The sequence below is a fragment of the Cervus elaphus genome, chromosome 23 (assembly GCF_910594005.1).
Source record: "Cervus elaphus chromosome 23, mCerEla1.1, whole genome shotgun sequence".
NCBI lineage: Eukaryota > Metazoa > Chordata > Mammalia > Artiodactyla > Cervidae > Cervus > Cervus elaphus.
The window spans coordinates 11,629,548-11,655,336 of NC_057837.1; the positions used below are offsets into that span (position 1 = coordinate 11,629,548).

General features: G+C 42.7%; 2 protein-coding genes and 1 pseudogene across 5 annotated transcripts in view; 1 reads left to right on the forward strand and 2 right to left on the reverse strand.

Moving 5' to 3' along the window:
• The window catches only part of LOC122682162 (putative ankyrin repeat domain-containing protein 19), a 224,115-nt gene that overhangs the window by 196,554 nt on the left and 1,772 nt on the right, over positions 1-25,789 (reverse strand). The window contains exons 2-7 of one of the 3 annotated variants that reach the window (XM_043884977.1): positions 22,675-22,789; positions 22,339-22,512; positions 17,786-17,892; positions 16,145-16,282; positions 14,820-14,887; positions 11,965-12,235 (exon numbers count right to left, since the gene is read on the reverse strand). In XM_043884977.1, the coding sequence (XP_043740912.1) occupies positions 12,063-12,235; positions 14,820-14,887; positions 16,145-16,282; positions 17,786-17,892; positions 22,339-22,512; positions 22,675-22,789 (775 nt within the window). In that variant the 3' untranslated portion in view covers positions 11,965-12,062. Of the gene's footprint in view, positions 1-11,964; positions 12,236-14,816; positions 14,888-16,144; positions 16,283-17,785; positions 17,893-22,338; positions 22,513-22,674; positions 22,790-25,789 lie in introns of those variants that run through there. The other 2 variants (XM_043884978.1, XR_006337239.1) reach the window with 2 other exon arrangements.
• Positions 1-25,789, forward strand: part of LOC122682168 (ninein-like protein) — a 73,224-nt gene that overhangs the window by 45,913 nt on the left and 1,522 nt on the right. The window lies entirely within an intron of this gene.
• LOC122682166 lies at positions 4,830-7,085 on the reverse strand (annotated as a pseudogene). Its single transcript, XR_006337242.1, has one exon. The product of XR_006337242.1 is annotated as an alpha-1,6-mannosyl-glycoprotein 2-beta-N-acetylglucosaminyltransferase-like (transcript).

Below are 25,789 nucleotides of genomic sequence, written 5' to 3' on the forward strand. Positions count from 1 at the left end.
CACTGGGGAGGTGGGGACAGGGTAGCTCGGAGTTAGGGCCGCGCCCTGAGGGCTGCGGTGAGCGTAGCCCCACCGGGGAGCGGGCCATGCAAACACCCTCCCCTCCCCGCCTGGGAAGGGCGGGCAGCAAGGGGGCTCTGGAGCCTGAGGTTCGCTCTTACACAAGGCATTTCAGAGAAGCCATGGGATTACTCTGTGGCTAGATAGCTGTCGCAGCTCTTATGGCTCATCTGGTCAAGAATCTGCCTGCAATGTGGGAGACCTGGATTCAATCCCGGGGTTGGGAAGATCCCCTGGAGAAGGGAAAGGCTACTCACTCCACTATTCTGGCATGGACTGTCCCAAAGAGTCAGACTTTGCAAAGAGTCAGAGTGAGCGACTTTCACTTCACTAATTAAGGTGCTTCCCCACTGATGATGGGGCTTCCCTCATAGCTCAGTCGGTAAAGAATCTGCCTGCAGTGCAGGAGACCCGGGTTCGATTCTTTGGTTGGGACGCTCCTCTGGAAAAAGAAATGGCAACGCACTCCAGTATTCCTGCCTGGAGAATCCCATGGACAGAGGTGCCTGGCGCTCTACAGTCCATGGGCTTGCCAGAGTGGGACACGATTTAGGGACTAAACCACCACGTAGCACTTTGGGGAATGGATAGGATAGAAGAAAGGCTGGTTCTTGGTGGGTTAGAATAGACAGCAGGAGAGATGGATGTGGTCAGCAGCCCGGTCGGAGGTCGCTGAACACCGTGTCCTGAGACGACAGGTCTTGTAGGTGAAGGAGTCTTTTGGGCCTAGAAAAGAGAACAACAGTCTCAAGGGCCCCTTGCTGAATCATCTAACTTTGGAGAAAACAAAGCATAACTTTAGTTCCATCCGGATGCTCCAGGCCAGCTGCATCTATCTGGGACTTATCACCCCCTGTCCGGAAACCTACCACCCCCTACACCCGCCCAGAAGACTTATCACCCCCTGCCCAACTACAAGTGTCATCTCAACAAAAGAATACTCAAAATATCCCGCCTGATTGACGTTTCCCTTATCGCTTCCACAAACCTCCCTATAAGTATGAAGCCTCCTTGATTCCTTTCGGCGCTCAGCCTGGTCATTAGGCCGACTGTCGCCCCTCCTTGCCTGAATAAAGGTAACCTACTTCTGTTGAGGTCGTCTTTCCTTTTCTGCCTCGCCGGAACTGTACCTTACAGTAGGTACAAGGACAGGGGTGGAGGTGAGAGGAGTAGCAGGGGAGGGGAGGGACCGCGTCTCTGGAGGCTTTTCTCAGGTAGCAGAGGAAACATCTGGCAGTCAGCAGGAAGAGCCTTTGGGTAGGGTGAGTCTTGTTTTGAACATCCAAGAGCACTTAGTCTGACCCTTGGGCCATTTAACAGATGGGGAAGCTGAGCCACTGGAATTACGCATCAAGTTAAAGGGCGTGTCTGAACTTGCAGCTGTTGGAAGCAGAGCCCCAACTTGAACAGTTTTCTTCGGTTGCAGTCTGTTATTCTTGCAACTTCAGGCAGTTACCTTATCTAAAAAGTTAGGAGACCACAGTGGGAGGTTCCCTGGAGCCCTAGAACTCAGAGGGCTTATTGTTCAGTCCCTAAGTCATGCCCCAGTCTTTATGGCCGCATGTATTGAGGCACGACACCAGGCTTCCCTGTTCTTCCCTGTCCCTCTGAGTTTGCTCAAATTCATTTCCACTGGGTCAGTGATGTCATCCAACCATCTCACCCTCTGTAGCCCCCTTCTCCTTCGTCATATCCTGAATCTTTCCCAGCATCAGGGTCTTTTCCAATGAGTCAGGTCTTTACATCAGGTGGCCAAAGTATTGGAGCTTCAGCATCAGCATCGGTCCTTCCAAGGAATATTCAGGGTTGATTTCCTTTAGGATTGACTGGATTGATTTCCTTGCTGTCCAAGGGACTCTCGAGAGACTTCTCTAACACTACAGTTCAAAAGCATCAATTCTTCGGTGCTCAGCCTTCTTTATGGTCCAACTCTCATATCCGTACATGACTCCTGGAGAAACCATAGCTTTGATTATAGGGACTTCTGTCTGCAAAGTGGTATCTCTGCTTTTTAAAGCCCTCTCTAGGCTTGTCATAGCTTTTCTTCCAAGGAGCCAGGGTCTTTAAATTTCATCGCTGCTGTCACCATCCGCAATGATTTAGGAGCCCAAGAAAATAAATTCTGCCACTGTTTTCATTTTTTCCCCATCTATTTGCTGTGAAGCGATGGGACCGGATACCATGATCTTAGTTTTTGAATGTGGAGTTCTAAGCCAGATGTTTGAGAGGGGTGGAGGCTTTCCAATAAGTCCCCACTAGGGTGGGAAGACTAGATCACACGGGGAGAAAGGAGCGCAAAGGCGCAGACACTGCCCACAGGTGCTGGCTTTTCAGCCTGTGAGTCCAACTGTCTGTTTGGCTCAGACTTGAAGTGTTGGTTTCCCACTTTGGGAAGTGGCAGGGTGGAGGGGGGGAATCAGGGGTGAACTTACAAGTGTAAAATCACTGGCTTTTCTGGGTCTTAGAGGGCGTCGGTGCACCTTTTCCTGCAGTCCTGGCTGCCTTTGGGGGCTGGCCACTGGGACAGCTGAGCTGGGTTAGACTAAGAATTGGTCTTGATCTGATTGACCCCTCACACCCTGGACCCACACGTGCTTTCGAGAATCATTCCTCCGTGGCAGATGGTAGCTGGTTGAGAGCAGAGACTCTGCCTTTTTCATTCCGGAATCCCTCATGGTTAGGTGCTGTGTTTGGCAGATTGGAATGATGCCCTCTGTATCTGCAGAACTGATAACCAGTTGAGTCTTTAGGAAAACTATCTTGAGTTCCCAGGGGCTTACAGCTGGAGGTGGGAGCACAAAATGATGCAATTCCCAGTGTGAATTTTAACAGTTTAAGTCTTAAAAAAATAAAAATTTAAATCTGGAAACTCGGTTGTATCTTTGCAAGTTTATTTCATACTTGTCTTTTGTATACCTGCTGATCTAATCGTGCAAGAGTTTCAGCTGTCCCTTAAAATAATATTTGTGGGAAAAGGAATATTGAATTGAATTCTAGTAAAGCAGACTTTTCCATGATATCTTTCTAACCAGTTGATGACAGAGGAGGTAGAAGTCAAGCTTTCATTTTTCATTAGAAATCATTTCTTACATCCAAGCTGCATTAAATAGTGTAATTTTATAATTATACCCGTAGTGCTAAAGCACTTTTTTTTTTGCCAATGCATTTATTTTGGCTCTAACAGTAAATGGGTTGCTTATCGTTGTTTTGAGATTTTTTTTTTTTTCTTTTGGTTGTCATTGTTATAGCACTATTGGGTGTTCATTTTTTTTTTTTCCATAAAATTTTTAATTGAAATATAGTTTATTTACAGTGTTTCAGGTGTAGGTGTTGCTTGTTCACAGACATTGTGTACCATTTATGAATTTTATAATTCTCATGTTTTTATCCTTCCAAGGAAAGTTGTTTTAGAAATTTGCCAAAGTAGATAGCAGAAAAACTCCTTTGACCTTTCTGTTTTCTATTCTAGCAATGTGTAAGTTTTTTTGGGGGGTGGGGGTGGGTAGTAACCTTTTAAGATCCTTTTCCAATAAATAAGTCTTTTACCTGCTTTTGTCATGTGTTATTACTTCTGTAGACTATTGGCTTTTTGTCATTAGTTTTATTGAGGTATGATTTATGTACAACACAGTACACATTTTACTAGAGTTTTGACAAATGTATACAATCCTTGTAACCAGCAACCCAACCAAGATGTCTGCCATCCCAAGGATTCCCTTTTCTCTTTGTGGCACTGGCTACCTCCCACCTGCAGCCTGAGGCAGCCAAGGATTTTCTTTCCCTTACAGATTATATTTGTCTTTTTTATTGTATTTCTGGAGTCAGCATGCCGGCAATTGCAAACTTTTCTGTGCAGGGCCAGTTAGAAGCATACAGTGTGTACTCCTTTCTGTCTGACTTCTCAGTACAGTGTCTTTAAGATTATCCTCAATGACCGTGTTGATTGTGTATTTTGTTAGTAAGTCATTCCTTTTTATTGGTTTTAATTGTGGTAAACGATGCAAAACTTAAATGTTGCCATCTCTAACCATTCTTCTGTGTCCACTTCAGTGGCATTAATTATATTCACATTGTTGTGCAACCATCACCTCTATTTCCAAAGCTTTTTCGTAACCCCAAATGAACTCTATAGCTTTTAAGCAGTAATTACCCACTCTTCTATGCCCTCAGCCTGGTAGCCTCCAATCTACTTTGTTTCTATGAGTTTGCCTATTCTAGACATTTCAGATAAGTTGCATCATACAATATTTGTCCTTTTGTGTCTGGCTTATTTCACTAAGCAGTGATTTCAAAGTTCATGTTGTTGTATGTATCAGCACTTTTTTTTTTTTTGGACTGAGCAATATTCCATTGAATAGACATACTTTGTATGAACATAGGTGTTCAGTTCTCTTGAGTGTATACCTAGAAGAGGAATTGCTGGATAATGTGGGAATTCGAAATTTGACTTTTTGTGGACCCACAAGACTGTTTTCTATAGGGCTGTACCATTTTACATTCCTACCTGCATTGGACAAGGGTTCCAGTTCCTCCCCATCCTCTGCAACACTTGTCATTATAGCCATGTTAGTAGGTGTGGAAGGACTGTTGGTTTTTCATAAGGTACATAAGCATAGAGTATTGCTACAAACTTGGTGGGGGAATTAGGGAGTGTAATTTTATATGTTCCAGGCGGATGGACTGAGGCAAGTTCTGGAGGAGATGAAAGTTTTATACGAGCAAAACCTACCTGATGTAAGTTGGTAAGTTGATATTCTTTTTTTTTTTTAATGCAAAAACAAGTATTTTATTTTGGCAGCACTAAAAGAAAAAAAAAATCACTGTATTTCTACATTGAGGTGAAAAGTGTTTAAACTTTCTTATCAGTCAAATACATTCCAAAAGAAAGTATGTTCTATGCAGGTTCCAGAGCACAGGCAATTCTTAACACAATAATACAGGAATCTTTAATACTGAAAATGACTCTGTTCTGACAGGGTGTTTAACAAACATAACTTTCTAATTATAAAACCACTGAAGCAACCTCTTCCTAGTTACTGTGTCAAGAGTGAAGCTGGGCTTGTACATTAATACTCTTAATTTCACTGTAATACTTTTTACTGATATGACGATTTTAAATAAATTTTGCTGTACTTAAAATAAGTCTTGAAAGTGGAAAGGTGTACAAAGTTCCAGATAAAAAGATTAATAGATGCAATTTAAATAGTTTCCCCTCTTCTCTCTTATCAATTAACGATAATTTTACCTCTAGCAGATACATACTGAACTTTAAAACGCAATTCTCAAAATGAAAACTTGCATTTTAAATCTTAGGCATAAACAGAAAAGATGACTATATTTGGACAACTTTTACAAGAATTTTGTTGTTGTAGTAAAGCAGAAACCAGTTCCTAAACCTTTTTATTCAATTGTATATCCTATTTGAACAAATATCAAAAATAGAAGACTGTTACTACTTTTGCTTTTATAATTCTGATTTTGTTTTGTTTTTTTTCTTACTGCAGTCTTCTATAACTTTTACAGAGTTCATGGTCCCTAATATCTCCCCACCCTCCATTTTTCCTAGGTGGGGAAAGGGCTGTCATAAACTTCTCACTGATAGTTAGAGTTTCTGGAAACAGGTACTGTTTGTTATTATTTAAGAGTGACTCAAGTTGGGCACTCTGGGTGGCTGGTCTACAAGTTTTTTGGTGATGCATACCAGAGTCTCCAGCATGAAAAATCCTAGGAACTTGAGGAACCAGCACTTTCCAGAATTTTGGAAGACAAGATACAGTCAAATATTGAAGGGTCCAGTCCCAGTTATAATCATCATAAGTACAGAAAGTGTCTGTGCACTCAATCAGCTTCTGATAGGCTTCCCGGGTCAGGGCCAGACCCATATTGTGCTCTGTGGATTTCCACGTTTTCACATCTACCTTGTCAGCCACGTCATAGAAATTTCGAATGGCAGTATAGGTCCCCAGGGAGAGAACATCACACTCGGGGCACTCTAGCTGCTTTAATTTCCACATCTTTTTGAAGACATGGTAAAAGTCTGGGGCTAAGTAGTGATCCTCCTCTAGGAAAAGTATGAGGCCAGCACAGTCTCGAAGGACTTTGACCCTCTCCCATACAAAATGCAGCTTCCACCACCAGTGGTGTTTAGTTTGGGAGAACTTGGCCTCTCTATAATGGCCGAAGGAGTCGGGCTATTCAGCATTAATGCATCCCATCCGCAAAGCTGCATTCTTCTCCACGTCTCTGGGGCAATCTCTAGGGTCAGTGCCCGGGAACTCGTTAGGGTACAACTGAATGCTGAAAGGAAAGAACACCTGCAGAACTGGACAGAAATCCACCCCAGCAATCAGCTGATTGATTTCGGTCGACCAGAAGTCATGGCTAAAGATGACGAGGACGTCGTCAATTCCCTGGGCTTTTCGAAGTGAGTCCAGCAGCAGTTTGAGGTATTCGGGCCGGTTGTGCACCTGGACCACCAGCGCCAGCTCTCGGGGTGGGGGGGTCCAGGAGCCGGCCTTATCTACATTCCTCAGCGTCTGGTCAAAGTTCAGCTGGTACACCAGGGACCGGTACCGCAGCGTCAGATTGTCCACCTCGGGCTGCGGGGCAGCGGCGACCAGCGGAGCCGCCGACTCGTTGGAGCCCTGGCGGATGCCCACCGACACGGCGAGCTGGTCCCCGGCCCGGGCGCCCGCACCCCGCGCGGGATCGACGTCCAGCAGCGGCGGGGCGAGGGCCTCGTTCTTCCTTTGTCGCCCATTGCTGCTCCAGAGGACGAAGCCGCAGGCGGCCACCACGAGCATCAAGATCAGCACCTTCCGCTTATAGATGCGGAACCTCATGGTCTCCGGGGCCGGGAGCGCGGGCGGGCGGGCGGCCGGGCGCGGAAAGGAGCTAGCAGCTCCGGCAGGGAAGGGGCGGGCGGGCGGCGACCGTGGCGGTGGCCTGCAGCAGTCGGAACTGGCCCCCGCGGCTGCCCTCGCTAACTCATCCCCGGCCCCGGGGGTACGGGGACCCGCAGGTTTTCAGCTCCCCCGCGCCGCCCCGGCTCCACACATCTTCACCTGGCAACTGCAGCTCGGGCAGCGGCCCCGCCGCTAGGAGCCGCGGCACGGCGTCGCTTCGGTCCTCTCCATTCGGCACCGGCCCGGGAAGAAGCCCGACGCGGCCCCACTGTACTTCGGCTCCGTTACCTGCGCCTCCAGCGGCCCTGCGTCCTCCGCGCTCTCATCTCTACGCGGCCCCGGACCGGTAAGTTGATATTCTAAAACAGTTTAAGAAATATGATATTGATGTCAGATCATCTTAACATTAGTTTTTAAATATGTTTTCTTCTTTTTAATTCTCTGTGAGCCTGATCATACCCTAGCTATACAGAAGTAGAAGGATTTGTGTTCATGATTGTTTTGTCTCTAGGGACCAAATAGTGCTTGGCACATGGTAGGTGTTCAATAAATACTTCTCGTTTGACTGGTATGACTTGAGCGGAATTAGGGTGGATCCAAGAGAGATGACACAAGAGCAAGTAGCAGACCTGACAAGTGAAGTGTATTGTTTCGCGGCTTGTTTTCCTCAGGTGAGGCCTTAGTGGGTTTAAAGGGAGAACAGGCAGTTTGCAAATTTAGCAGGAGTAGCAGTGACTTCCGAACGCTTGAGTGAAGTGGGCTGGGAACTCCTGCTGCAGAACACTACAGCTTGGTAGGTTAGAGGGCTCTGGAGTTGCGGACTGTTGTGAGCCAAGCATGGGAGTGGGCACAGAGGAGAGTTTGAGCTGAATGACAGACTTCAGAGGACCTGTGATTGGGTGAAGAATAAGACACAAGACTACTGACTGCTGGAGGAAAACTGAGTTATTGAGAGCTCATCCTGGAGAGAAGTAAGTCTGCAACTTGAGATTTCGTCCCTGGCCTTGTTCGGTAGTGTTTTCACCAGTTAGTTGGGCGTAGAAATCAGTAGCGTGCTGTTAGGGTGTGTGGAGGACACAGAACAGTAGGAACACTTTGCAGTGACTGTTTAAGGATAGATGCTGATGAACGAGGACCTGATGTGCAAGAGGTCTGCAGTAAATGTAAGGGAAATGGAAAGTCCTGCACTCAGGTTCCCAAGTCCTTCATTTGTTCCTGCAACAGATATGCACTCAGCAGTTATGAGCTGATAAAGGGCTCTGGTGTTTCCGTTGTAAACAGCAGAATCAAGAGGTTTGCCCCCATGGCCCTCAACAGTGTCATGCAGAAGGCAGGTGTTAAATGCAGGTAAAGCGGGTCAGAGTACGTGCCGTGAAGGAAAACACCACACCTGGAGAGAGTGTCATGCACTCAAAATATTGGTAGATGGAGAAATTCGGGAAATTCTCTCCGAGGAAGAGACTCTTCAGCTGGAGCCTGAAGAAGCGGGTTTTAGCGAGGAGGTAACTGTGGGCAGAGAGCATTGTAGTTGGACGAAACAGCATGTGCAAAGGCCCTGAGTCTTTAAAGAGGGTGGGATGCCCAGGGATCTGGGCATTCCCAAAGACCAGTGTGGCTGGAACTTAGTGAGCAGGTTGAGGGTAACACCAAGGGAGATTACTAAGCATGTGGGGCTGGTGGTGGCATGTTTGTGTTGTAAGGACGACCCTGGCCGCCATGTGGATAGTGGATGGTGGAATCGAGAGGGAGGATGGTGGTCATGCAGGTGACAGGAGAGGTGAGTCAGACTAGGAGAAAGGAGAACAGTTTACACACCTGTTTAGGAGGTGACTGAACAGGCCTTGGTCCAGCAAGGGAATTATTTTCTGGTATTCGTACCATGGGGAAAATCAGGATCCAAAATTCTGTGCCCTATCCTCCTAGTTTGGTTCTGGGCAGGATGCCACTATTACCAGTTTCTGGTTAAAATTCTTTGTCAGAAGAAATGTATCCCTATTTAATTGCTCCCATGGACATGTGATTTTTTTAAGGACGTTCTTGTGTACTGAATCAAGTACTTTGACGTTAAGTTGGGTGTAGTTTATTTGTGGTATTCATTATAATCAAGAGCACATTGTAAGCAGTGTGGAAAATAAATCGAACGTTTGTAGAGTGGCAGAAGTCTCTAGAACAGGTCTGGAAGACATGGTACATCTATGTACATGGTACAGATCTAGAAGACACGGGACATATATTTTGCCTGTATTTTCAGGGCCTAGAGCAGACACATATGTTTTGTATTTATCTGTTTCCTTTTAACACTCCAACGTAGATATTTATTAATTGTGTACATCTGGTTTTGTTTTGTTTTCTTTTTTTTTGTTGTTGTTTTCTTTTCAATTGTGGTTAAGATACACACCAGGTATCTCAGTGGTAAAGAATCTAACTGCCAGTGCAGGAGATGCATTCCATGGGACGGGAATGATCAAACATGGTCACAACAGAGGCAGAGAGAGATGGACTTAAAGAATAGACACTGAAGGAAAGTATTCTGCAAGGAAAAATTAGGTTAACAGTAAAAAAAAGCAAAAAAAATGGGGGAGGAAAAGAAAGCAGAGAGAGACATTCCTAGTCAAGTACAAACTTAAGGGAATAAAATAAGCATAATAAGGCTTGTGGAAAAACACGCACAAATAAAATGTATATACAATAGATCAGTAATACATCAGTATTCTTAAGGATATACTATGAACAAAGCCTCTGTTTTATATGCTTTTATTAATATATAAATTACACATCTATACTGTTCTGCAAATTTTATGAAAATATCAACATACGTTGTCTATAAAACATATACTTAAGAAAGAGGCTTTTGTTCATAATATATCCCTAATATAGCGATCTGTATTACTCCAAAACTTTTGCTTATAAATACTACCGTATTAAAGTTGAATATTGCCACTGTAAAAAGTGTCATTTGATTAGCCACACATGGTCATCTGTCACTACCTGAATGTTGTAAAGTATTACTTGAGAGAGAGAAAAATTGATTAAGAAATATTCCTGACTATTCACTGGGAAAAAGAACTGGTAATCAAAATTCTGAGGAGAATGTATGGCTTGAAAAGAAACATTTAATGGAACAGAAGATGGGGCAAAAAAGGTCAAAAATTTTCACCTAAATTTCTCATCTCACAACCAGTGGACAGTGAAAAAAATACTGTAACCTTTCACTTTTCACATATTTCTTATTTATTTCCTTGTTATGCAGGACCCCCTTCCTCAACATAACACAACTGAACTATATTACCTGTAACATTACATAGGATATGGTTTGTCTCTTCATTTATTCACATTCAATAACTATTAACACGGTTCTTACACTCGAGACCTATGCTACCTGCTCCAGGAGATGCACAACTGTTTCCTGAACCCCACTAGCTTACACTGACACGGGGCTCTAAGATGAACACTTAAATCACAATAACACAAAACGTCTGAAATCTGAAGGCTTAGAATGTGACACAGGACACGGGGTAGGTCTTTTTAAAAATACAATAGAAAAAAAAATCCCGAGTTGCAGTTTTATCTCACGGTTATTAAAAGTCTCTGCTTCTATGAAGGGAAAGTCGATCAGTCGTGTCCGAATCTTTGCAACTCCATGGACTCTACGGTCCATGGAATTCTCCAAGCCAGAATACTGGAGTGGGCAGCTGTTCTCCAGGGGATCTTCCCAACCCAGGGATCGAACCCAGGTCTCCACCATTGTAGGCAGATTCTTGACTGTCTGAGTATTGCACTGTGAGTATTGCAAAAGTCATGTCCTTATGGTTTAAAATTCACAGTAACAGTCTTTATCCTTGACCAAAATTCATAGTTCCTTCATTGTGGGAAAGCTTTTCCAATACAATTTTCCTGTCACTCTATTTTCCAGCCCGTTGTTTTCTTCACCCCACTTTCATTATTCACCAAAGTTAAAAATGAACAAAAAAAACACCAGTCATATTTCTATAAAATAGTTTGCTCTGAAGAACGTTCCATTATAAACATAAAACAGAGAGAGGGACACCATTGCTGAATTTAAGAGTAAATACTACATGAAGATAAATTCAGAGTACGGAAACTGATTTCACAAGAGTGCACTGTACCTTGGTCTCAAAATCTAAGACTTCATCATCTGACGGAGGCCATGAGTCAGCACCAGGTTTGTTGGAAAACCTTTAGAGCATAAACATACAACAAAAATGAGTGAGTTCATTTCTTTAAATGAAGAAAAAAAAAGCAAGTGAACGTCTGGCTATCTATGCAGTAAACGAAGTTTCTTGACATAATTAAAATTTGGCCTCTGTTTTCAAACATTTTTTTTTTTAGATATTTTGATGTGGACCATTTTTAAAGTCTTTATTGAATTTGTTGCCATGTTGCTTCTGTCTTATGTTTTGGCTCTTTGACCCCAAGGCATGTGGGATCTCAGTTCCTCTGACTGGAGATTGAACGCACACCACCGGCATTGGAAGAAGTCTTATTAACCATCTTAACCACTGCACCCCCAGAGAAGTCTCCAAAAAAGATGTTAGTTACCTATTTCTGCTTCCATCTCTCCCAACCTATGACATATCTAGGGAAGACTCATTCTTAGTTTCCATTAACAAAGACTGACAGCCAATATATTGGCAGAGCCTGAAAATAATATGTTTTCACCAAGTCCTAATAGCTGAACTGAAAATCTAATTGATGCACTGACATAACTTTTGTTTGCCCAAAGTGGAATAAACCTGATGACTTAAAGCAGAAGGATATGCTGTTCCTTCTCCATTGTCTGTCCCTGGTTCAGAGACTAATCTGTGTCCATCAAAAATGGCAGTCTTGGTCCCTCAGCAGGGGAATCACTTATGGAGAAGGCCCCATTCCTCCCTTTACTGTAAAGGGGATACAGGAGTCCCCCGCAATGTCTAAAACTGAAAATGGACACAAGTCAAAGAACTAATTTATATGTTTCACTTATATGCTACACTGGTACTTCTCAATTTCTGCTGAGGGACACGAGAGTGGATGCTGGAGTCAGGCAGGCCAGCTGTCAAATCACAGGTCAACTCATTTTAACCATGGAATCATGGGTCAATTCATCAACCTCCCGAACCACAGTTGCCTAATTAAGCAAAGCAGGACACAGTGGTTTACGACGCTGCTCTGGTGACTCCATGAGGTCACAGATGTTACGCACATGATGCAGTCTCTGACCCAGAGCAGGACGCTCAACAAACAGTAGCTTCTCTTCTCTGTGTGTTCTCCTAGTAACACATACAAGTTTTAAGAATCCATCAAATCCTACCTGCTTAAAGAGTCTTCTTCAGAACTCGTATCCGCTAGTAAAGAAAAAAGGAAGACACATTTTAAATCAACAAAAGAAAAATACAGACTATTAAAACCTCAAGACTGATGTTTTGTTTAAAAGTATTCCTTTGGAACCACACCTGGAGACCACACTAGAGGGAATAGTGATTGTACTATACTCATGGGCCATTAATGCCTGAGAACCACTCCTCTCCTTTATGGTCATCAAAGGCAGAACAGAAAAAGAAAGAACTGCTGATACAAGGACCATAATGCTAACCAACCTCTAGGAGACTGACAGAAAATGATACTACACCGTTAATAGAATCAGTACTATAAACTGACAATAGCACACTTGAACAGCACAGGATTTCTGGACTTCCATTCCCTGGAGCAGTGAACAGAGCCTACAGGTGTCTTGCTGGGACATAACACAAATTCTCTGGCTCTTCAGTTCAGGATGAAAATGCCCTATCACAAGGAAGCATGGTCTAGAGGCGCTGAACTTCAGAGCGTGGTAAAACATAGGAAACAAAGTCTTCCTGGCCCTCTTTCCAAATGCAAGAGAAGTATGAAAGATGTAGTGATTCCAGGTTTAGCAAGGATAATCTCTTGACAGGGAGGTGGGGGAGGGTAAATGGGTAAAGGGGGTCAACTGGGTGGTGAGGATGGGGACTGGACTTGTAGTGGTGAGCATGCTGCAGGGTACACGGAGGCTGAGCATTTTTAATGTTTTAAATATCTATGTGTACATACTAATAAATGTGAAAAGGATAATCTCTTGAGACTATCACCTTCCATTGTTCAAGAGTATCTGGACCACCTAGAGCAGGATGGTCCAAACAGTGCTGTGTTCTACTGAGGGCTATCATTACATCAATCCTCCCCATTATATGGCAAAGGTTGGTAGAAATCATGCTTTTTCAGCTTGGAAGGCATTCGTCATCAGACCCTAAGCTGATGAACAAGGGGAGGGAGGGAAGGAGAGAGGAAGCTATGGACTCTGGTGCTGTTGGACAACGTTTCACGTGTGTCGTCATGATCTGATGCTGGAGGGATGACTCACGTGCAGTGACTCCACGGGGAGGGGAGCGCTGCAACCTCGAGCCTGGAGGGCAGGGGCAGTGACGTTTACATGTCTGCACCCTGTGACCCAGAACAAGGCTTAGGACACAAAAGACACTGGAAAGTTATCTCTTTGGTGAACAAATGAACAAATAAACAAGAATGTCGTCTTTGAAAACTCTGTTTCAAAAACTATAGAAATTAACCAGGGACAACTCTATTCTATTCTGAGCATACTGAAGACCAAGACTCTATGTCATCTCTGTATCTCCTCTAACGTGTAAAACCAACCTAGAGAAGTTCTTTGGTGGATGTTGTTGCTGTTTAGTCACTGAGTCGTGTCTGCCTCTCTGTGACCCGATGGACTGTAGCTCACCAGGCTCTTCTGTCCATGGGACTCCCCAGGCAAGAATACTGGAGTGGGTTGCCATTTCCTTCTCCAGGAGCTCTTCCCGATCCAGGGCTGGAACCCGTACCTCTGGCATTGGCAGGCGGATTCCTTACTGCTGAGCCCCCTGGGAAGCCCCCTTTGATTAGACAGAGGTGAACTAGGTTTAAAGGTGTTCTCAGACAGCTTGTACAATGTGCTGGATGTCACATCGAGGGGACATGGTGGTGTTTTTGCTCATGTGAACTGTGTTGGTTCTTTTATTAGAATCTGCAGAGTCCCAAGTTGATCTATTTGAAAATCTATTATGATCATCTTTTAAATAATGGCAACAGAACATGGTGTTCTTACAAAACTATACTATCATGACAAGTATCCAACACACAGAAGAAAACATCTGGTTCTAATGAAGTCAACCTATCTCACTCTTTTTGGATCTGTGAGGAATAAAATTGGTAATAGAGACCTTGTTCATACAATAGGCAAAATAACTGGTGCTTCTCAACTAGGCATCGCTTTTCTGATCTGTACTATTGGAAGGTATCTTCCGAAAGTAATCTCTTCCTGGTATGCTGCACACTGGTTCAGCACTGCAGCTCTTCTTGTTTATCACTTATCCTACCAGGAAGGGACTGTTGAGGTTCCCAGTTTAAACGATGGTAACTTTTTTAATGAGACCAATCACTACACAGTAAGTAATAACTACTCATTCACTAAATGCAAACTATTTGTAAAAATTAAAGCTCCACTTTTATAAGAAGTCAATTTGCTATAATAGGATTACAGATGAAATATATATCATACTAACTCAAACATTTTTTGTAATGTACATAAAAGTCTAATACAGGATTTTAGGGGCTGTAATTAAATACATGGAATGCTTTTCAGACAATACTGTCTCTGATGTTAAATTACCTACAATTAACTTCTTTAACAATTCTGAAGACTAGACTATTAAGAAATTCATTTAAAAACACATGCAATTTACACTAATTTTATCATAGTTCTTTGATTATTGAAATTTCCTCACTCCTACGTTATCTATGGTAGAATCACCAAGAGTAGTTCATTATTATCAGATGACGTACCTGGGTTGCTCTTTTCGGGAGGAGTTTTCGGCCTCTTTTCTTTATATTCAGAGATCAGTTGGCAAATGCTATGTGTTAAAAATGTGATAAATAATATTTTAACACTAATAGGAAAAAAAACAACCAACTATGTTAAATTCTTAGATTATTTCAGACAATGTCAGCGATAATATCAAAACTACAATTGTCCCATACATTTCAAGTTTCTAAGTTCTACCAAGTTTTATTTACCATGTATTTAAAGGAGAAACAAAAGGAAGATGAAGTAGTCATGAACTGAGGGCAATAGAGCTCAGCAGATTAACTAGATTTAGCTTGGCATATGAAAACTCTTTCCAACTCGCAAATCCTAGCTCTGTAACCAACTGCTCTTTGTTCCGAGAGAATTGCTTCTCTTGAGTTCAAAGTCATCCTCTCCACAACTGGGATCTTACTGCCTTATTTCACAAGGGGATTAAGAGGAGGTAATGAGACAATATATCCCCAAAATGCTTGCAGAAACAGTCAAAGAATGGAATAATTTGCTCTTGAACGTTATTGTTGGAACTACTTTGGAATTCCAAGTAAAACCAATGTGTGTTTTCTTATATGTTTAGCATTCAAGGGTCTCAGGAAACTGTTATTAATTATGGTGATTAGTGTTCTCTGTGGTTTGTAATTTAGGAAATCTCAGCTCTTATATAATTTGTACCTACATTTACTTATAAAATATGAACTCACTACATTAGGTAACATAATTATCCCCCATTACTGCAGCTAATCACACCAAGCACAGAAAACTAATCACAATCAAGACCTGGCCTGGACCACTACTCTCCCTTCTCTACCTGCTCAAACTCTCAACCAGCAGATCCTTCTGACAATGATGCTTAATCTCCATGTTCATCTCTGATGCACGTGGAAGTCATAACCCTACTCTTACAGTGGATACTGGCAAGTCCCAGGCAGGGCTTACCTCTCTGAATTCCTCTCTGAAGTAACTTACTTGAGATTTAAGGAGTTCTGGTGAATGGGTTCCTTGTGAGACAGACTCAGAAAACATTTACGGTTGAGGCAGATAAATCCTTTGGAAGATTTTCATTGTTGCAGGAAACAGACCCCATGAGGGGGCCAACCCTCCATGTAACTATGGAATCTCAGGCAAGCTGACACCCACTACTCTGGGAAGGACGACAGGGAACCTATGACCCAAGGAAAGGTGCCCCCACAGGATAGAAGCTGCCTGCACCGAACAGAAAACTCTCACTGGTCATGTAACAAGTGACAGTGAAAATTCTTTTTGGCGGCAGTTTAGTGATCACGGGCACTTTAATGTGGACACTTACATATTAAAACCACTCAGAGCAGCATATTCTTCTGCAGTCCGTCCAAAGACATCTTGAGAAAAGACGTCAGCACCTCGCTGCAGGAGAAGGCTGACGACACTCATAGACTCGTAACTGACAGCAAGGATGAGGGCGGTTCTACAACAACAGAGAGACGACGTCACCCTCAGGAAGCTGAGTGAACTGACAGAAACAGCTCGTTTGATGTGCTTTACCAAGGTAACATCTTGCCCTCCCCGTGAAGAACTGACCATTTACACGCTCAAGTGTACATCCTTGTAAATGACCTCCAAGGCTGAAATGAAGCGACGGAAAAGCAGCCTCCTGTCCCATTGGGATGGCACATAGCAGCACTTACTATTTCAAAAGTCCCTGATGGGGACTTCCCTGGTGGACCAGGGGCTGTGACTCCAGGCTCCCAAGGCAGGGGGCCCAGGTTCCATCCCTGGACAGGGAACTTCATCCCACATGCTGCAACTGAGAGTTCCCACGACTAAGACCCCACGCAGTCAAATAAATAAATGCTTTTCAAAAATAATATCAAAGTCCTTCATGGACAAGAAACTGTGCTAAGGTCACTTATCTGAGGCAGGTGACTATTTAAGGAACGAATCCCCCATTTCCTCCTTAGTCTGATATATTATGCTTCAAAGTCAGCTAGAGGGTGGGTTAAGCAAAGGCTATTTGCTGGCTTAAAACAAAAATATTAACAATAATGGAAATAAAAATAGTCACCGTGGCACTTAATGATGTGGACAAGCATGTGCTCTTCACTAAATGAAATACTATGTATACGCACAGCCACCTTTGAAGGACGCATTACTATTTGCCCTTTTGCATCAGGAAACTTATTTGCTGATGATAAGTAATGTGCCCAAGGTCATAACCCTAACAGGGAGGAAAGCTAGGAGCTGAACCCAGTCTGAATCTAAAGCCCATCATTTTCGTCTGTATCATCCACCTCTGACTTATCTTTGTTGAAGCAACTGTTTATCCAATTAAACCTATCATTCTTCCTTCTACCTTCATTTAAAATGAAAACATCAAAATGTACTAGAAATAAAAAGGGATAAAAACTGATGAGCCCACAGTATCTGGTGACAGTGATTACTAATCACTTTTTCTTGTTGTTTAGTCACTAAACTGTGAAGGACTCTTCTGCAATCTAATAACATCAGTATTTTTCAAAGAAAGTAATTGAAAGCAAAGAGTCACCCAAAAGACAAAATCAAGTCCTTTATGTTTAGTATGCATCTTTTAAGGAAAAATATACACGAAGTAGAGGTTAAACAATCATTATAAAAGAATTAAGAAATTCGATACTGTCATAAGGTAAACTAAAAAGCAGAATCCATATTGTATAAAGCTAATGAAACTAGTATGAAATCCCTCAGCTCCTACAAGATCAACCAGAAAAAAGAACAGGTTGCATATGACATCACTCAGTATTATAAAGGAATATGAATCCTGCTATATATCTCTGCTATATAGTTTTTCACGACTCCCAGTCAGAATAATTGGTTTTCTACCTGACTGATGAAGTGTTGATCACAAATGACACCTTATTAATTTAATCTTTATCTTGATGTTAGCACCCAAGAACAGCACTAAGGTTTTTAAAAAGAAAAAGAACAACTGTACCTTTTCATCTTATCAACCGCGTGTACATTTGCTTCTTTCTTTACTAAAAATTCCACCATTTGCTGTTTCCTTTCACTTATGGCCAATAATAGTGGTGTGAGGTCATCCTGTAAAACAGGAAAAACCATTTCGAATGTACCCAGTTAACCTAGTTCTAAACTGAACTGAAAATCATGCAATAGATTCTCTGAACTTAAACATATAATTCAGAAAGCAAATAAACGGGAGCCCTTCCTCCTCTTCCCCCGGCGCACCTTCTATCTCTTCAAGATGCTCCTCCTCCTGGCCTTCCCTGGGGGTCCAGGGGCTAAGATTTGAGCTCCCAAGCAGGGGGTCCAGGTTCCATCCCTGGTCAGGGAACTAGAGTCCAAGTGCCGAAACGCAAGATCCCACCTGCCACAACTAGACCCAGTGCAGCCAAATACGTCTTTTGAAAAGGGAAAGAATAAAATGCTCCTCCTCTCCCTCTTCCAAAGATGAACCACAGAGTCATTCTCTAAAACCCACTTTCAACATTTACTGGTTCCAAGGATCTTTGCTTCTATCATAGTATCTATCAGGAATATTGCAGTATTTACTTGCTCTATTACTAGTCTCAACACTCCTCCAGAGAGAATCAATTAGCTACTTGATTTCGTAGCTGCATATTTTAGGAGCAATGCTGAGGCAGGAATACATCATATTATCTGTAGCATGCATAACCTATCCAAGGATGACCAAGAGTAACCTCATGAGGTTTACAGACATTCCAATGGGAATGTTATCCTCTACATGAACATGCAAAGAGAAAGGTTGTTTTCTTTTCTTCCAAAGAAACCAACTGTGGGCACCCTGTTTCTCGGCTTTCTCAGCAAAGTCTCTTGAAATTTAATCTTACTCATTCTCCTTTGCTTGTTCCTTCCCCCGCCCTTAAGTTAACCTGACAGGTCAGCATTAGCTAGATGCTGTTTGATGCAGAACAACACCGCTTATCTTCAAAGACCTTTCTTGACGGCTCTCATGTGATGACCTCCAGACCTCCAGGAAGAAGCTTCCTGAATCCCAGAGTTCTGGTCTCTGTCTTGCTTTACAGCTCTTAGTGAAGGATTACAAGGTAAGTTACCAATAAATATGCACTCAGCATTTTCTCGGGGAGTTGCTCTTCCGTGAACTCTCCCCACGCTCTCTCTCATAATCCTGTGTGTCTGAGAGACTCATTCAGTGTGAAACCGCCACAACCAACTTAAAAATTCTAATTTGAAAAATTCAATCCCATCCTTAAGAGATTCTTTTAAAATATGGAATCAATTATAGATTAATTAGACTGTCTTCAAAACTTTGAAATAGTTATCAAAATAAACTATAAACCAAGAATTGGAAACTCAAATGCTTATGGAGGGGGAAACCTGGTGACCTAAGTGAAAAAGCCAGGTGAGGCTGGCAAACTCGCAAACACACGCCCCATACAGAACGGGAGGCCTACACATGCAGACCAAACAGTAGAATGGGCTCAAGGGGGACCAGATTTGGGTCTCTGAGAAGCCTAAAATGCAGACATCAGTATGAGTGTGCTAAATTTTAAATGTTGACTCAGTTTGTGGAGGTAGGTAAGCTAAACATAACCAAGGACCACATTTGGTCTGTAGCCCATTTGTGCTTTTACGTTTTGCTGTTTCCAAACAGGTGGGTATAAAGCAAATATTTGTATGTGAAAGCTTTCCTTTCTTGAGTATCATGTGGTTCACAAGAAAAGTGGGTCTGAATATGTAATAAAAATTGCTATTGACTCATAATTTTATTAAAATAAATTTAAAAAACAAGACTCAAAATTCCCACTTGAAGAATGTTTCCACTGCTTGTTAAAACTACAATCTCTTTCTAGAATTCTCCCAGATTATTAACCAAATGGTTAGTGAGTTCCTAAGACTGCTGAAACTAAATGATTCAAACAATCCCCATCTGGACTAACTTCATGGGTTTTGATGTTTAAAGCTGTCCTCTCGCTTATGCCAGGGCTCAGCAAATCTAACAGACACACTGCAAGAGTCTGTCCTGCTGACACCAAAAGAAGGCTCATGAATTACTGTTACCGCAGTCAGGAAAACCCTGTTGGTAACAAACACTGTTGACCTAATGACCTGGTTGGTAACAGAAGGTGTAAAATTCTTAAAGGGTCAGACTCTACAGATGAAGTGACTTGGCCATGAGCAAATCTCTAAAGACGCTTGGAGTGTCACTGAATAATTAGTGGTTGGAAGAAAAAGGAGTTATATCACTCAAGCCAATAGATGTTGCCAAAAATGTTCCTTTTAACTTCTCAATCACAGAGGCAGAGGAAAAAGTCAGGCTAATATTGCTGCAAAGGAGGGAGCTGATGGAAGTAGCTAGCATTGATCAAACTCCAACTCTTCTATAGATTACTTATTTTTGAGATAGGTGCACTAGAAATTATACTTAATCACTCCATAGTTCTTCACCAAGGATCCTATCAGAATCTCAAGGAAATATTTCTAAATACACAAGTCCAGGCCTTCCTCGATTTATTCCATCAAAATCTTCAGGGAACAGCCTAGGTTTGTAAATTTTTTTATCAACTTTCTCAACGGATTGTGGTTTTCACCAGCACAATCTAGCTGAGAATTAGCCCAGCAAATATTCCAGTCTCATCTCTAACCCACATGGCCAATCCCTTCTCTTACTTGAGGATTTGAAGAGAAAAGAAAAGTGTAAGAGGCAAGAGTCATCAAAACAGAGTTAAATTTTCCTGGGTAAATAATGGTAGAACAGGGACTAATAAACACAAAAGGCAACCTGATCTCATTGTTTATAAACCCCTTCCTTTCCATCAAGACCTTCTAGATTGAGAGCAGAGTCTAGACTCTTATCTAACTGGCTGTTTCTGCCAGAATAGGATAATAGTTCTGTTCAATATTTGTTCTTCTCTCTTCTTTCCAACTGAATCACCACCTTTTCACTGCTGATCTGATTTCTGCAGAGTCTTCCTAAAATTGATACCTAGGCAAGTCTCCAACTCATTCAATCTCTTTTTCAAAATAACAACTATTATACCTGAAACTGAAAGGCACCTTAGCAAAATATATAAACTGAAGGGGGAAACCAACAAAACCAAAACCTCAGGACTTCTGTGGTGGTCCAGTGGCTGGGTCTCAGCGCTCACAGTGTAGGGGGTCTGGGTTCAATCCCCGGTCAGGGAACTAGACCCTGCATGCTGAAACTAAGACCTAGCACAGCCAAATACATAAAAAAAAAAAAAAAAAAAAAACCCTCTTCTTGGCATTTCCCCAACTGCCAAAATTCCAGCCTGATCTGCGTTTTTCAGCTGCTCGCTCGTTTTCCTTTCCTTGTAGCCTCTGAAGCCTTGGGCAATGAGAGAGAAATCATTTTTATGTAAATCATTTCTTCATAAAATTGGAATGTGTTAACAACAGCAACATTTCTATTATGTTGTCAAATGCTTGTTTGAGTTTTAAGACAAAGTCTACTTCTCCTAGGCAAATTTTGCATTACTGTGTTATGTTAGACTAATTAGAAAAAAAATTTTTTTTTCAGTAAGGGAAAAATACTTGGAAAAAGTTTTACCTTTAACAATTGCTGTGTTATCACAAATATCTGCCAGAAACACAAAAAAGAACGCTTCGCTCTCAATGCTTCTTGAGCAATATCGTGATTTAAAGTGACATCTTAGACAATCAAGTGCTTTCAAAATATTTTCACTCAGGGAAGGCTGGACCTTCCAAACAAGGAAAACTGAGCCCAGCTGTGAGAGTCGGGGTGCTCTCTCTGCAGCTCCTGGCGGGGCTGCAGCCACAGGAGAAAGAGCAGAAGGGGCAGCTTCACAACCACCAGCTCCCCACACTCAGCTGCAGCCCCGAGCTTCACCATCACCAGCTCCCCACACTCAGCTGCAGCCCCGAGCTTCACCATCACCAGCTCCCCACACTCAGCTGCAGCCCCGCCGAGCAGCCCCCCAGGGCTGAGTGTGGGAGACCCGAGGTGTGTACCTGGTGAACCTAGTGGTCACCAGCACAGGTAAACGCCCTTGCTGGTATCAAACATGACCTGACCCACTTCACCGGATCTCAGAACAGGGGTCCTGGAGGGCTCAGGGCTCCAGGCCTGCTGCCTCCCTGGCCCACTTGCACCCCCCAGCTCCCCCTGCTGGGCACTGGTTCTCCTTCCTCCTACCCCCATCCCTCCCCCAGCAGCTGTGCCCATTCCCTGAGCCCCTGGAAGCAGCCACCCACCACATCACTTCACTCTCCCCAGGCCTTCATTCTTTGTAGGACTTGAGCCTACCACCCATTCCTGAGCACTTTCTAGTGGGGAAATCTTCCTTCTGGGGTAGAAGGTGGCTGAGAGAGACAGCGTTGCCCTTTCTGTGGGCTCTGACATGTTCCACCCAACCCCTGACTTGGCTTTGGAGTTGTTTCCATGGTAACAGGGCCTGCTGGACACTACTCAGTCTATCTATTTATATCCTGTTATCAATAAAACACCAGAGTTTAGAAAAATGCTCTGCCAATATTTTGTCAATAAAGTTAGTTGAGCTATACCTCGTTCCTGGCTTCTATATTGGCGTCATAGGAAAGCAGCTTTGCTGCGAGTGATATATTCTGGCAAAAGACAGCGTGGTGGAGCGCGGTGTTGCCATTGGCACCCGTGAGGTTCGGGTCGGCGCCGTGCTCCAGCAGGAGAGTCGCGCACTCCTCCTCTTGGCATTCTACGGCCTGTCAGCGTTGTGCCAAGAAACAAGGGTGTGAGTTCTAGGAATTCAAAGGAAATAGCCCACAAATTCACCAGTTCCCTCTATTTCAACGAGATCAACTCATTGTTAGTCTCAGTGGTTAAATCACACCCATCTCATGTGGACACGGGTCGCTGCCCCATACCTTCATCAGCGCGGTCTTGTTTTCACTGTCACAGAGGTTAAGCCGGCATTTTCTCTCCAGGAGGAGAGCCACCACCGCTGGATGGCCATTGGCACAGGCCAAGTGGAGCGCAGTCCTACGAAAGCAAGACAAGTTCTTAGGAAAATGTAGTGTAACTGTTTCAAAACAAACAACTCTTGGTGTGATTGAAAACACTCAACAGCATGGTACTCCTATCCCTCTAAAACAAATATTTTGTTTTCTTCTGGAGAAAGAGCAGCATTTATTAGCTTTAGCTCCTCTTACACAGTAAGGAAAGAACAATCTACTTGAATAGAATGCGCAAGACCTCGAGATTCAGCTCAACTTGGGTTTGACTTTGACTTTCACTCTGTCACTTATGAGCTGTCACTCAATCTCTTTGTGCCTCAAGTTCCTCATCAACAAAATGGACAGAGAGTAGTAGTTATCTCACAGGACACAGCTGGGATGCTTAAATGAGATCCATGCACAGATAACAGCTGGTAATTGTTAGATTCGAATATCAAAGTTACTCCTATTGCTACTGTCTTACAAGGACAACATCTAAATGAAGTCAAAGGATATTACAACTCCTTTGCAGATATGTTTTGAGGATTAGAGACAACATTGTACTCTGATGATTCTAATATGCTCATTATCTCACATTTTAGCGTCTCTGACATTGGAATATAATTTATAAATCACAGGCTTTACAACTGTAAATTATAGCATTTTTGTTTGTTCATTTCTCGCTTTTCTGTTGGTCTAATTACCATGAGGGGTTTTCGTCTAAGTTTCTTTAGAGATGACGTATGTCATATGTTATTATATAATACAGGTCACAACACAGTGATCCACAACTGTGAACGGTTACACCGCATTTAAAGTGACTATAAAATATTAGCTATATTCCCCATGTTGGACAATATATCCTTGTAGCTTGCAGGATTTTAGTTCCCTCACCAGAGATCGAACCCTGGGCCCAGAGCAGTGAGTCTTAACCACTGGACGGCCAGGAAATTCCCAAGATTCCCTTGACTTCTGAAAAGGCTGAAAGTTGCCATAGGATACCAATCCTCACAAATAAATTGAAAGTGACAAATTATTTTCACCTGTGCCACATTCCTATGAGTGCCAGAAAGACAAGCCCTGTCTGCTCACCCGACTTCCCTACAGACAGCTTGCTCTACAGAGATTTTTAAATTTGGGGGGTTGCTAAATCAACTTTCAGATTTGTTTGTTTTTTTTTTTTTTTCTGGTGTGGAAACCCAGGAAACTCCAGAGTGTTTGCCTTTGAAATCATTCTTAGAAAAGTCTCTGGGGTGCGATATGTGTATACTTACAACTGATTTATGATGTTGTACAGCAGAAACCAAGACAACACTGTAAAGCAATTACCATCTAATTAAAAAGATATTAAGGTTAGTAACCAGTAGAACAAGAAAAAAAAGGTCATTGTCAGCACACAAAAAAAGTACCAATAGGAATTTCAGTTTTCTTCTGGTACTTTTCTCACCCTGTGTATTTCAAATGTTTGATCCATACTCCATCTGAAACTTTTTGGTGAGATAAAAATCTAGTTACTTTTCTCTTAATAGTTACCAGGTTATTTCTCTACCATCTACACATAATTTATCTTTACTAATAGAAATCGTCATCAAGCAAATTTTGATAATCTAAAAGGGCAAATCTTTGCCTACTATACAAAACTTCCGATTTCATCACAATTAAAGACAGCATGTGTAACGCAAAATCTTTAAAACCACGATATGTTTATTTGGTTTAAATATGGAAAGACCATATATCCTAAGAAAACGTCTTCCTATTCAAGAACACATTCAGCTTCCTACTTCAAAGCTGTCTTCTAAGGTCCTTTAGCAAGGAATATATACACATAAATGTACAGTGATATAAAATGGATATTGCATTGTATCTGAAGAATTTTTAACCCAGAAGCTGACCTGTCATGGGGATTATTTTTCTCACTATGCAGTTTTCTGGAATATATAACATTATGGTATAAAAATGTGTACTTTAAGATGCCAACAACCTCAAAAGTCTGCCCACTGCCAATATCCACAATGGACGATCCATGGGAAGAAGAGTTTTCATAAATCACATGAGAAAAACAATGTGAAAGCCAGGGAGTTCCAGAAGATTTCTTGAGGGCTATAGAACTTGAGAGCTGTTACTCATGAGTACACCATGTTAACGATGCATAACAACAAATGAAAAGGAGGAGAAAGAAGAGGAAAAAAAGATGCTATTCACGTTTTTTTTTACATTCGTGATGTGCTTAACACAGTACCCGACACAGACTAAGATTTTAAGAAGCTAATTCATTGAGCATGGTGGTGCTTTAGTCACTAAGTCGTGTCCGACTCTTGCAACCTCATGGACTGTAACCACCAGACTCCTCTGTTCATGGGATCTCCTGGTCAAGAATACTGGAGTGGATTGCAATTCCCTTCTCCAGGGGATCTTTCCGACCCAGGAATTGAACCCATGTCTCCTACATTGCAGGTGAATTCTTTACCGACTGAGCTACAGGAGATAGGATCATTCTGGAATTCTATTAACAGTAAGCTAAAGAAAATAGAGCAGAAAGCCTCTTCATCACAAGAGGCAGAATGGTGTAGGGGTTAAAGACACGGGCTTTGGACCTATGGGCTTACATCCCAGTCCTACCACTTCAGCCTTTCAACCTTGAACAGACGACCTGAACTTTCAAACCCTCAGTTTCACCATTGTTGAAATGGGGCAATGGTCTCCATCTCTGAGGCTGCTGAGGACTCATACTTGTGTCATTTGCCCGGGGCCTGGTACCTAGCCTCCTTGAATGTGAGTGGCTTTCACTGTCATGGAGACAGAGCAGTAGCACTGACTGCATCCTACTGGATGCCAAGCACACAGTGGGTCTCCTTTTATAGCAGCCAAGCTGAGGCTGAGGGGTAGCAGGCACAGGGTAACATGGATAGAGGTCACTGCCTACAGGACAGCTTATGGGCTCTAAGGTGACACCCCCGAGGCCGAGGCCCCATCACTGAACTGGCTGTGTAGAATTAGGCAGTCACTTCACTTCTCTGGACCTTTGTGTCCTACTCTGTCACTGCCC